The 14344-nt window shown below is 34.3% G+C and overlaps 1 protein-coding gene across 5 annotated transcripts in view; it reads left to right on the forward strand.

The window, feature by feature from the left end:
• DGKB (diacylglycerol kinase beta) overlaps positions 1 to 14344 on the forward strand; it is a 709227-nt gene that overhangs the window by 146480 nt on the left and 548403 nt on the right. For 3 of the 5 annotated variants that reach the window (XM_059396759.1, XM_059396762.1, XM_059396760.1), the window contains exons 3-4: positions 3174 to 3250; positions 7265 to 7285. In XM_059396759.1, coding sequence (XP_059252742.1) covers positions 3174 to 3250; positions 7265 to 7285 — 98 coding nt within the window. The remainder of the gene's footprint in view (positions 1 to 3173; positions 3251 to 7264; positions 7286 to 14344) is intronic. The other 2 variants (XM_059396761.1, XM_059396763.1) reach the window with 1 other exon arrangement.

Raw genomic sequence — 14344 nt, forward strand, 5'->3', positions numbered from 1 at the left:
AAAGTCAGCCTATAGAAGATTGGTTGGGTAAGTCAAGTCCTTAATCTTCCAGAGACTGGGCCCAGGAGAGATTATTGGGACAGGAATAGAAGAATAAGGTAATGTTCCAGTTTCTGAACTAGATTATAAATTGGGGATTAGATCATGAATAAACTTTAGATGTCAGGATATTAAAAATGGGACTTGAGAATTGAAAAAGGAATAAACTGGGTCAGGGAGAGCCATCTAAATATGAATTAGCACTTCTGGAATTGTCCCAAACCACGATCATCGAGACACAGAGAAATTTGGTCTTAATTTATTAATTTATTACTTGTGGTCTCCCCACTAAGAATATGCTAATATAAACTGTGGCCAAGAAAGCACTGAAAAATGACATACATAATTTTAAGGACTGTTGCCTTCTCTGGAACATTTGTAAGGGATTACTGAATGTGGGGTTTTTTTATTTATTTATTTTTCGTTCTTACGGAATCTTGAAATGACAAGCCCACCTTTAGGCAGTGTCTCTAGTGTTCTGTGGAAGGCCTAGTATAAGAAAGCAGATTTTCTTCTCCCCTTCCATTTTATCATGGGGCTTAGATACGGTTAAAATAAACATAGTCTTTTGGGTATGTGATTCTAGCGTTTGCGCATCTAGATATGTATATGTCTATATAGGTATGTACAGAAGGATCTACGCCTACATTTATGAATGCAAAGAAGTAAAAGGTGTTCTGCTAAGTTAGAATAATGCCTTCTCATCGACAAAGAAGGGTTTTGGAATAAAGGATCAGCTTCATATCTCTCTTTAATATAGAACCTGGTCTCTAAATTAGTTTACGTTTCTGCCGAGGTGAATGTCAAAGCAATTTACTGTAATTTGTTGTAATTTAAGTATAGCTCTGATCAATTGAATAACAATATTTATTATTTTATTGTTTCATCTTTGTAATAAATTTGAGTGCTATGCAAAAATGAAAATGTGTTTTCTTACCCTGAGCAGCCTACAACCTAGCAAGAAACAAGGCATAACAAATTAACTCTGATCATGGTTCAGAAAGTGCTAAGAAAATATATGCTAAAAAAGAAACCTATAGGAAACTGTACAGGCTTCAAACATGCTATAGCATGCACACACTTACCCCAAACAGTCTCAACAGCAAAAAGTAAACACCACATTAAAAACTAGCCAAAAGACTTAAATAGACATTTCTTCAAAGAAGACACACAAAAGGCCAATAAGCATTTGAAAAGATGTTCAGTATTGTTAGTCATTAACAAATACCGAATGAAAAACAAGTAGAAACCACTAAGTGGCTATAATTAAAGAAAAACTAGAAAATAACAAGTGTGGCAAAGATGTAGAGAAATTGGAATTCACATACATTGCTGGTAGGAATGTGAAATAGTATATAGCCCTGTGAAAATCTGCTTGGCAGTTCCTCAAAGTGTTAAATTGTAGGTTTTCAGATGACCTAAGAATTCTCCATGTAAATGTATACCCATGAGAGTCAAAACATATCTGCGCAAAATTATGTATACTTGAATGTTCGTAGCAGCATTCTTCATAATAACCAAAATATAGAAACAAATGTACATGAGCTGAGGAGTAGATAAACAAACTGTAATATATCCATAAAAATGGAATAGTTTTTGCCTAAAAAGGGAATGAAATACTAATACATGCTATAACATCTACGGGCCTTGAAGTGAGAGAAGCCAAACAAAGACAACAAATTATATGATAGGTTTCAGTTGTATGGAATCCCCAGAATATGGGCATTCTTTCTGGGATGATGGAAATATTCTGGAATTATGTAGTGGTGATGTTTGGACAACAATGTGCATATACTAAAAAAAAAACTCACTGAATTATAGACTTTAAAATGGTTAAAGTAATATATCTGTGTTATGTGAATTTTAATGCAACATAAAATTGTACACTCCAAATGGAAGTGGAGCTGGGAAATATTTTATGGTGGCACAAATATCACTGAATCTTGGGGAAAGGCAGAGAGAATTACATTCATATGCTGGGAAATAATATCCATGCCCCATTGCCTAATGGAAAACTAAGAATCTTCTGCTTATTTCCCAGTTTCAGTCTTGTTTTATTACTGTTATTCAAACTTGATTGAAGATTTAGATGACTTATCAGTATTTATTAGTTATTTTTCCCTAACTTAAATATGTTTTAAGTCTAAAATTGCTTAATCAAATTATATTTTTATAACTATGAGAGCATTTATTTTAGTAGATTGAATGCATGTGTTTTTATTCTGTTTATGCATATTTTTCTAAAAATATTTATGTTCTTTCTTGACATTATTTCCCATATTAAGTAAGGAATCTTTTGTCACAATTGAGATGATGAATGTCTTAAGAATATTTCAAAATACGTCAAAATTGAAAAAGCAATTTAAAAATCTTTGGGTAACATATATAAACTTTTTTTTTTTTTTTTTAAATTTGGAGATGTAAGGGGCTTTATTAAGCACTTCATGAATTGGGAAGCATCCCGTCTAGCAAGTAGAGATGTTTCCTAAACTTTGTTTCTGTTTTTTTTCCCCTAAATTTTGTTTCATAATTAAATTAAAACAAGCTCTAGTTTGTTCTTTGTTTATATTTAGAAAATTCTCTCTAAAAATATTTGAAAAATACTAAAATCTATACCTTGCCTCTGACTGGGTTCACCATTGAGGCTTAGTTATATATTTTATTGTTCTAATTTGTCCAACAGGGTTATTATTAGTTAATGGAGTAAAATATGAAAAATGCACTGCATTTGTTATAAAGTTCAACAAGGAATGCCTGTATTTTCTTTTTAAATAAAGCTTATTTCACTCATCTAGATTTTATGTTATCAAAACAAAGGGAGAAGATACTCCCTATTTCTATATTTGCTCTTAATTCATATAATACATGGGTTAACGGTCTTGCCAGATGCTATTGCCTAATACATAAGCAATACACTTGGACAAAACACACTTATCTGTTCCTTTCTTTTTGTGTGTATGATTAATTTTTTCAATGAAATAGCCTTTCAAAATGGTAAAGGACATTTTACATGTGCATTTTAAAATTTAATATCTGTTGGTGATTATATTTTAATAGGTCTTTGTTTCTGAACTGGGTTATTTAACCACAGTAGGCATGTATAAACAATTTTTGTGTTCTCTATTTCTTTATAGATTCTACAAAGAAATTAAAGGATGTTTTGGAAGAATTCCATGGTAACGGTGTGCTTGCAAAGTATAATCCTGAAGGGGTAAACTTTTTTTTTTCTTTATATCGGTGTCATATATACGCTTGGAAGAGGGATTTCTTAGTGAAGAGTCCTTGGATATAAATGTACCATATAGCATACCATAAATAAAATGAAATTCATAATGAAATGCTATTCTGGAAAACACATAAAATAGTATAGTATCTTTTTCATTCAAAAACCGTTTGCTAATGGAAATAATATTTCTCTATTGTGCGCTTTAAAGAGTATAGGTTATCTATAATATAGACCTCTGTTATTTTCCTAGATGTTAAATATATTCTAATTCTGAGATTGCTTGGTCAGGTATGGTCAGGGAACAGGACTGATTGAAGCAAAGTCCAAATGTACCTGCTGCCTGTTCTATGTCCAATAAATTTTAACCCCAAGTGAACACTGGTTGGGGGCAGGAGGGTTACTCCTTTCAGAGAATTATTCCCTTGACTACAGAAAAATTCTGTGATGGGTATAACTGGTCTGTAATTTTAAAGAGCCAGCTTGGATAAAAAGTGAGGAACTTCTTTCCTGTAGCTTGTTTTAACCTACTACTGGTAAACCAGAAAGTCCCTGAAATTTTTTTCCTTATTAAAGCTTCCTATTCTGTTAATGGCTTTTGAACACATGGCCTGAATGAATGTCCATCCTTTTCCTAATTATTTGTAAAATGACCTTCCATTTAATGTTAGCTGGGAGATGTTATGTTTTAAATGTTTTGAGTTCTTCTGCAGTTTCACCAAGTGATAGTTCTGTTGTATGGGAGTTAAAACAAATTACCCTTAGCAAAAGAAACATTCCCCTGGATGTATTATCTAGCCAGCCAGATAGATTTGTTTGCTGATTAAAATGTGATTTGTTTTTTGTTATTATTGTCATTATGGTTTTGCTTTGTAAGAACACAGTTATTGGTTATCCTTCAGTATTGTGTTTCTTTACATTTTAGTCAAAACCAAATCTCCAGTTCTAACCTTAAAGCATCATATTGCTTTATAATTTCCTTCAAATATTTCTGATAGCTACTTTTCATGCAATATTTTCTTATTCTGTCTATATTCTCATATATTACCATACCTTGTAAGTCTTTAACCTAAGATTTATTTTCTTTTTCAAGTAATGTTAATGTTTAATCCCTAAAAAATGGAAAAAAAAGGTAATTTAAAGGCATTCCCATTTTCTTATGTCAGGAACAAAAGATATCCAGTCTACATTTCCCTCATATTTTATTTTCCTAGATACCACAGTGTGAGAGAAAAAAATTATACCAGATAAATTTGTAGAACCGAAAATCTCAAAGACTGGGAAATTAGAGTGGGAAAGCTAAAGATGACAACTCTATGGAATTGATAAAAGACCCCAAAATGTCATTAATATTTACATTCCCAAACATACTTGGAAACTTGCATGTTTTCTAATCTATCTACAGAGATAAAACCAGTTTTGTTTTGCTCTCTAAAGATAGCTGCTGGCTATAAATTCAGTTGGAATGTGATCTTGTTTGTAAAGTAGCCTTTTTGCTTCAATGATTTCTTATTTAAAAGACTCTCAAGACTTGGTCTTACTGATATTATATCTTTCATGAGGATTATCAGTCACTGTATACTGGATTTATTGAGGTAATTACTAGATTCACTCTTAGACACACATATGATGTCAGCCTTTTCGATAATGTAATAATTCTCCATAAATACACAGATCTGCTCTTGAAATGCATTATTAAAATATTGAACCATTGAAAAACAGAAGTAAAGTTAGATCTTATTATGACCCCAGAGTAATTCTTATTTAAGAGTGAAACTACTCTCTAATTGAACACTGAGAGGTCTTTTATATATATATATATTTTTTTAAGATTTTATTTATTTATTAGACACAGAGATAGAGATCACAAATAGGCAGAGAGGCAGGCAGAGAGAGGGGGAAGCAGGCCCCCTGCTAAGCAGAGAGCCCGATGTGGGGCTTGATTCCAGGACCTAAGATCATGACCTGAGCGGAAGGCAGAGGCTTAACCCACTGAGCCACCCAGGCGCCCCTGGTCTTTTATATTTGGGGGGGGGAAAACCCCCCAAATAATAAAATCTTATTTAAATACTAGTATATGTTTTATAAAAGCCAGTAGAAGTAATTAGGAATATTCAGTGTTGTGGAAGAAATCTTTAATGCCTTGAGGTTCTCTTCAGTACATGACTACCCAGTTTATAAAAGGTTACTCTAACTGTATGACAGAATTCATACTGTCCATTCACATGGAAATTATCACTCTCTGTTGGCTGATCAGGTTAGTCCTCAAGTTGTTGTTAGAGATGACTATTTAACTGATGGCCTTTTATGCAAGAAAACTGAGAAAAGTGTTTAACCTACATTACTTTTAGACTAAATAATCCTTTGTTTCCTGAAACAAATATTGCATATATCATCCATATAAAATGTACTTAAAAGAAAGAACAAGCTAAATATCTTTTATTTGCTTCTCCTCTTACAAAGTAAAGCTGCTTAAGTGGTAGATGCATTGTATTTCTTACTATTTACTTGGGTTACTGAGTTCTAAAAGGTCTCTGTATTAAAACTTAATACAATGAATATGTGACCTGCTTAAGTCAATTTTAAAGGAGAAGAAGTATTAAGTGCATTACATGGATGAAATATTTATTTTGAATTTATGTCTTCTAAAGATCATTTAAAAATCTTTGAAAAAAAAAAAAAACAATCCAGAATCAAAAAAATATAAATCTAAACAATGGCTTTAATGTTCCCTAAGAATAAAATCTTTAAGAAGGTTGAGATTCCCAAACAGATAAGATTATAAAGTTTTTAAAAGAAAAAAGTCATTGTAGGAAAAGTAAAATGACTTCCCTAAGATTAACCAGCTAGTTTCATGACAAGAGATTGTCTAGAATCTCAGTTTAAGAGTAATGTCCTTTCCTCTTCACTTCATTGACTGCGCCATAGAATGAAAGGTGCAAGTTGGTGGGAGGTGAGAGCAAGAAGAAGAGAAAAAAATTTCACATACATTGAATGGTATTTCTTACATAACAATTATGGCATATTCCAGTGCATGCAATTATTACTAAGTCATGCCCAACAAGATAAGAGAGTCTTACTTGTCTCCAGCTAACATTATATGAATCATACAATATTAAGAGTATGATTATATTTAGTTTTTAGTAACCATCCAGTCTCAGTGAGGTGGTTCACAGTAAAAGAGAGCAAGATATCTCAGATATAAATGATTCATGAAAGCAATAAAATTTGATAATATGAGAAGAACCAAGTTGGCATTGCATTTTATATATGTAAAATATATGTAGTATATTATAAGTAAATATATTAATGCAATAATATTTAATATTAATAATATTAATATAATATAGAAACATATTAATACAATATAATAACATATATATACATTCCTCCCAGGGTTTCAAATTCAATTCTAAATTATTCCATTGATGTCTAAAGCCAAGGGAAGAAATTAAGTAGTGGTATATGTATGGGAAGATATTTATCTTTAAAGGCATAGTAATGGGCCAGGCATATTACTCTCAAAGATGGAAGCTTTAGGAGTGAGAAATAAACATTAATAATCTAATATAGATTTATATATACTTTTGTGTTTTCATAATCTTCTCTGGAAGGGTTTAATCATCTTATATGTAATATTCATTATATTTATTGCCCAATGGAACTATTTGCTTATTACACTCCCAGATGGATCTGATAAATGATTCTCAAATTTTAGCTTGTATTAGAATCAGCTTTTTAAAGCAGAGATTGCTGCCTTCTCTCCTGCCCTCTCTTTAGTTTCTGTGTTTCTAGAGTGAGGCTCAAAAATGTGTATTTCCATCAGCTTCCCAATTGATGATAATGATACTGTCTCAGGACCACATTCTGAGATTCATGGGTCTAGGGTATGTATTAAAAATCAATCTGTAAAATCGACCTTTTAGTTAGCAGCAGAATGAGTTAATGAGTATAAGTTATCTTTCATTAACACCTGTATTCTTTCTTTCCTTGCATGCACAGAAACAAGACATTCTTAACCAAGTAAGACATTTTCTTTTCTATTAAAATCTGTCTTTTCTCTCTTTATTCTGATGTGAGCTATGAATTTCTCATCCATGTCACTGACCTGTACCTCTGTACCATTAAGATTCGTATAAAATATTCAAGGCTATCTATAATCCTTATAAAGTTATAACTGACTGGTATTTGTTCAAATCAGAGTCTTGAGTGGAGAAGCTAATATCTTAATGGACTCAGAGAGGGTTTTGAGAGTGGGATTTAGTTTTGTAGACTCTTGAATTTAATTTTCTAATATCATCAAAACATGATAAGACTCCAATAAAATAATTCATTTACTGAGAGTCTTTATTAATTTACAATAAGAGGTTTATAATTGCATGAGGATTTATAATTGATAGGGATTTCTTTGGGGGGTGGGGATTACACATCTATAGTGCTATTAGAATCTTTAAGGAAAATAGAACTGAAAAGCCACTGAGTTTTGCCTTCCGGGAAAAAGAGTAACCCATCTCTTGCTTCAGTCACTCTCTCCCCGTAAAGCCTATTCTGCAAAGCAAGTTTTGGGTCCATACTTCAGCTGGGTGCATAGAATTACAACACATTTTGGAAATCTCTGAATGGGTTTTTTTTTTTTTTATTATACTAGGAATATGACTTGTCAAAATGCACGAGATACTTAAAACTATAATATTGTCTCCCCAGGACAGTAGTGGATATATACTAGCTTTTTATTCATAAGTTTCTCTATGGTTTTAATGACAGCAGACTCTGTGATCTCATCCCCAACATGTTACAGTACAGTTGGTCACACCAGAAGGATCCTGATTGCCTTAGATACAGGTCCTACATATTATAATCTCCTAGGATGAGGCCAGACTGAAATGGCAACTCATGGACTGTGATGACTTTTACTAGTCTCTTTCAGAGGATGACACTTCCCTGATCTTATCCCTGACCTCTGGCAAACCTACCAGTTCCCCCAAAGACAGACTATGTGAGCTTTATGGTTTTAGGAGGCAATGCTTCAGAGTCAATGGCTGCTTTTATAAAGCAGAGGATTTAGCTATTAAAGAACATTTATTGAACACCTTGGTCAACAAACATGCCCTTCTGCATAACCTCCATCCCTACTAGAGGCTTTCTGGAAACTGGTGTCAAAATTTTGTCCTTCCAGAACCAAATTCAACCCTTCCCATTAAAGAAAGCATCTGGAAAGTATAACAGAGAAAACGAGGTCTTAGGAGTCCAACTGAACTGAGTTCAAATCCCACATCTGCCACAGATTAGCAGGTCATGGACAAGTTACTAGCCTCAGTTTGTTCAGCTGTGCAGCGAAAAGAATATTGGCCTTATTGAGTTGTTAAGAGGGTTAAATTCTGAAGTGTATATAAAATAATTAGCTCTGTGCCTGATGTATAGGCATTCTATTCATGTTTAAAGGTGGTGGCTGTTGATCACACTTGAGAGACGAACATGATTTCATACAAAAGTTCTAGAATATGCACGAAAAGTGAAAGTGGGAATATCTGAGATATACCACCAACCGATCCTGTCACCTTTATTTTCTGAGCCTCACTTTTCTCAACTATAAAGTGAGAAAATAGAACTCTGATGTCTTTCCAACTCTAAATTGATTTCCTTCTACCATGAGGTATGAGTGGAGGACATGAGATGTGATTTGTTTCCCCTGCCAAGCCTGGCCACAATCCAGAATGCTGTTCGGATACTAGAGATATTGTGTCTGTTGTATCTGTTCCTCCTCCCACAACTTCCTAAGTGCCAGGATGGTTAGTTAGCAAGGAATGGAAGTAACATGTTACCCAGTATTTCTGCTTCTCTTCTCTATGACTCCAATGCAAATTCAGTTCTTTTCCTCTTCTTATCAAACCTACAACCAGAGCACAGTTTTGAAAACAGACCACCATACTGAATAATAAAACACCCTCTATAATTCTGTGTTAATGACCTCTTATTAAGATTGTATTAATGATTGTTGAAATATAGTAACTTTCTTTTCAGTATGTGACATCAGTTAGAATGGAACCATGTAAAAAGTTTGAGAAAGTATTTACATAGATACTTACGAGCTTAATTAGCTGCATTTTATCATAATTGCAACACATCACTTTGAATAGCTTCTTACAGGTATCTTGTAACCCCACTAAGGATCTAGTTTTGATACACCAAAAAATATACTATCTTGTATCTATGACAACATGAAGAATTTGATTATGGGCCATCTTCAATATTGTATCCTAAATTAAAAACTTAATGATTAGACTGTTTCAAGGGGCTACGTAATACCTGTCACAGTTGATATATTTCTCCCCTTACCTTCTATAATAAACACATGGAAATTCATTTCCTCCTACTCTAGTCTGCCCTTACTCCTATTCTGCTCTCCTGCCCCTCCTCACTGGCTTTTTAGAAATACCTCTGAAACAGGATCATTTTTATACCTCAGGGCTTTCGTACTACCTGCCCTTTTGTCTGTCTGAGATGGTCTTTCTCCAAATATGTGCAAAGCTATCTCCCTCATCCCCTTTAAATCTATATTCAAAGAATGGATTATCATTTCCTGATTTTTAGATTTAAAACTACAAGTACCCCCCTCCCAAAATATATAAACATTTTCATCTTTTTTTCCCCCACAACACTTCATACTTTCAAACGTTGTACGTTTAGCCTACTTATTTTTCTATTTACTTGTTCCCTTTGTTAGAAGATAAGCCTCTGGTGGGAAAATTTTTGCATGGTCCAGTAGCATCTTTACCCCAACAGCTAGAACAGAGTCTAGTACAAAGTGGGTGTATAATGAACATTTGCTGAATATGAGAAAATCCCCATCCTGAAACCACCAGAATAAATTAATGATAAAGAGTGATGACATTTATTTTCATTCACTTTGAATCTACTTGGATGAATACTAGTGTTATTTTTTTAGTATTAGCAGGGATTTAAAAACAAAGGATCCAGATGGTCAGATATAATAATGAAAGGCATATAGAAATGTGTTTTGAATTTCTGCCAATTTGGCAGCAACATCTGAGCAGCTCCGTCAGTCTGAATTCTTTGCAGATTCTCTATGTTATCTCCCTAAATAGTCTGTGGCTGCTCCTTAAGGGGGGGGGGGGGGAGAAGAAGCAGTTCTCAAAATTTTAAACCTTCTGTGGTATGTATGTCTCTGAGCTTATAGCCAATTTGATATTTGAACACTCATTCACTAAAGTCCAACCCAACTTCTTTCGTCAGTGTTTCCACTGATGTGCATATAAGTGATTTCATTCTTTTCAAGGGTTTCAATGTGTTCAAAACCAATTTTAATGATGTTACATGAGAGCAGTAGAAAACAAGATACTTAAATTGAGTGACATTCTACTGAATCATGAAAGAAGGAAAATATGTAGTTAGAGGACAGTGTCCACAGAAAGGTCTGATATGTTGGACAACATGGAATTTTAAAAGATTTGAAAATCTTTTACCAACAAGAAAAGGAGATGGGATAACCAGAAAAGAGAGGGAAGAATAATTCTTCTCTGAATTGGAAACACTGAAATAGCTAATTTTTGGCTTTAAAGAAGTTTGAGTTTTATAACTTTGTTAGCTGTGTGTAATGATCGAAATGTAAGGGAGGGGAATTTTGCTCTCACCAACACTGTGAAGAAGCTTGAAGGAGGTTTATATCATCAGTAAAACTTAATAGATTACATCATCGCATAGAAAACTTCATTCTTATTTTGATGATAGACTTTTACTTTTTTAAGTAAAATGGCTGTTTATAAATGTTCACGTTTTAAAAGCGGGGTTTAGTCAATGCTGCCTGATATAAAACAATAATTGCAAAATGCCTAAAACACCAAAACTGCAGACTTGATTGAGGAAGATGTAGTGAATTTTCTGGTTTTCTGGACTAATAAAGAGGAAAGCAAATTAAGATAATAAAAAATCCATTAAACCTCAAACCAGGACTTCCTTTTATTATTTTATTATTTCATTTAGTTTACATGCTGTGCCTCCAGGGGCATGTTAAGTGCTTCATATTGATTTATTATTACATTTAGATGACAATCTTGAATGGTTGATCTTATATATCACTTTATATGGAAAAAAGTGAGGCTTAGAGCTGTGAGAGAATAAAACTAAACTGCTTTTGGCTTACTGAGCAAGGCAGGGGTGCAGCATTTAATTTTAGAAAGTTTTCCTGCAACTGAAAAAGAAGGACCAAGGAGTAATGCATTCCTTATTAACAGGGATGCTGTACATTTTTTTTTCTTTTTGATTGTGTATTTTTCTGGCTTTCATCATTTAATTATAGGCTCTAGTTTCAAAGAGATTCCATTTAGGTTATGTAAGGCTCTATAAAGAGCACACACTTGGGATGTGGCAGATTTTTTCTTTAAAAGAGCAGATAAATTCCTTGCCCCAAATCACTCAGGTGGATATGGAGATATTGGAATATGTTACAAAAATACTTTCTTCTCAAGTCCTTAATTTTCTTCTGTTTGTTGGTTGGTTGTTACTATTTTCTTTTCTTATCATGTTAAACTCTTGTCTTAAAATAGTTCTGTTGTAAAATGTAATCATATGCTAACAGAAGATCCAGAGAAAAACTGTGAACAATTCTAGTCCTTTGTTCATATCTTGTTACCAGCTTTCTAAAACAAATTATAATAGTAACCAAAAGGGATGAACCATGTAATGACTTGTTAAATGCATATAAAAACATTTGAGGTAATGTGGTTTTGAGACTTTCTCTTCAAAAATTGTTTGAAATTTCCAACAGACCAAGAAGCAGATGTTGTTATTCTTACCTGTAGATGGAGAAATTAAGGCACAGAGAGATTAATAAATTGCCCACCCTGACACAGCTTGGAAGTGTTGGATCTGAGAGTAGATCCAGGTAGTCCAACTTCAAAAGCATGTTCCTGTCATCTGTTGAGTTGGCAAACACAATGCTGACCACGGAAGGTTTCAGGCTAAGAAGCAAGAGGGAATATAAATAACCATGCTTCTAACCACAGTGTCTAGGAATATGTTTGTTACAGAAAGTTACCATATTTTCGTAGTAAAATTAACTCCTGGTGTCCCATGAGGCTTCACGCATTTGCGAACTGTCTGCCAAAGTTGGTCACTAATTCAGCTGAGCGTGGATTACTTCTCTCGAGACAGGCATTGCCTAAGGAATCTTCTTAGTAAGAGTAGGTGTCTCCGCTCAAGAAAATGCATTTGGATACAGTGGTCTGACTGTTGGCCTTACCTGAGTCTTTTGAAATCTCAGTTTCATTCATGGTAGCAAATTGGTTTTCAGAAGTACTTCTGCTACCTGAGGCTATTCTTATGTTTTTATATTATTCATGGTTTTTAGTTATGTGGCTCACTCCACTAGTAGAATTTATAATGTTTTTGTGGTGGTGGTTATTTCTTATATATGGAAGAAAATGAAGCCTTTTTTACCGACACTGGTGTAAATGTCCAAAGTGCCTTTCGTGAATAAGCAAAGCAAGATTAAATGAGCTAAAAATGTCAGAATAAGGAATAGACAAGAGTTTTGCAACCATTAGTAAACAAAGTGAATTTTTTTGTTTTGTTTGTTGTTTTTGGTTGTTGGTTTTATTTTGGTTTTGGTTTGGTTTTTTTTATTGGCTTGAGATTCTATTAGGTTCAGAAGCATACATATTCTTTTTTTTTTTTTTTTTAAGATTTCTATTTATTTATTTGACACACACAGAGAGAGAGAGCACAAGCAGGGGGAATGGCAGAGGGAGGACTCGACCCCAGGACCTTGGGATCATGAGCCGAAGGCAGATGCTTAACGACTGAGCCACCCAAGTGCCCCATAGTCTATATTCTTAATTGGCTCATGATCTAATCTACAAAAATGTACTTTCTCTAGTGATATCCCTGTATGTCACATTCCATTTTAGGTTTATTCAAAACAATGTTATAATAAAATTGGTCATTCTGTACCATCTTACCCCAGTATAATTGCATGGAACAAATAAATACTTTTTCTATCCAAAATAGCAGTTTAAAGAATTAATTTTATTCTCATCTGCCAGAAGTTTGATCAAAATTAAGAATGTCAGTCTGCCAAATTTAATTTTTGCTCTGTTTTTAGTTTCATCTAAGTTACACTGAACCGGGTAGGAAAAAAAAAATGCCCTTCAAGGGCTTCCTATGAGGCCCATTGACCTTGCACTTTTTTGATCTGGACAGGCGTGGCTTTATTCCAGCTTCTTCTCTGTAGGTCTCCTTGTCCTTTCAAATGGCCTACTGGATGGGACCCAACACAATGCTGCTGGCCTCTTCCATATGGTCTACATTGATTTCCCAGGAAACCTTTATGCGTCATTGTCCCTACGGTCATGAGGGTGTTGGCCAAGCCCAGTACAGTACAGTACCATTTACTTGCCTTTGTCCCAAAGCATCTATACCCTTGTCCTCAATTTTCCCGGCAAGAGTCAGATCCTGGTCCACTGTCCTCTGCTCAGAGAAGGCAAGCTCTCCAGGTGGCTCCTGTGAAATCCTCTCCTTAACTGGAGGATAGAAGTGGTTCCCATCACTGTTTCCCTGAGTGGACATGAGCCTCTCAATGTAGTGATGGCTCTCTCCAAATAAATGTCTGGTTTTTTGCTGGTTTGTTTTTGTAGACCTGCAGCGAGTATGCGTGGGCAACGATCTTGAAATAGGTTTTTTTGAAAGTTTGCATGGGAAGTTTTAGAATTTCACTTTGGAATTTCATACCAATTGATGTTGGTGTTACGGTAAAGCTTTTACATTAACCCCTTTCTCCAGTTGTCGAGAACAAGATCCACCATTAGAGACAAGGAAAGGAGAAAAGAGAAGTTCTTGTATTTCAGAGTATTCATGCTGTGTTCATGACTCCGTGTCACATTACTTGCCCGATTGAGTTATAATACTAACACAGTGGGATCGGGAATATTACTCCCAATTTACAGAAGAGGAAACTGAGTCTCAAAGAATAGATTTTTTTAAGGTGATACAGACAGTGTGGAGATAGAAACGTGTGACTGGAAAGCTGCTTGTTGCCCTGACACAGGTGAGGTGTATGTAAATGTC

The sequence above is a fragment of the Mustela nigripes genome, chromosome 4 (genome assembly GCF_022355385.1).
Source record: "Mustela nigripes isolate SB6536 chromosome 4, MUSNIG.SB6536, whole genome shotgun sequence".
NCBI classification, from domain to species: Eukaryota; Metazoa; Chordata; class Mammalia; order Carnivora; family Mustelidae; genus Mustela; species Mustela nigripes.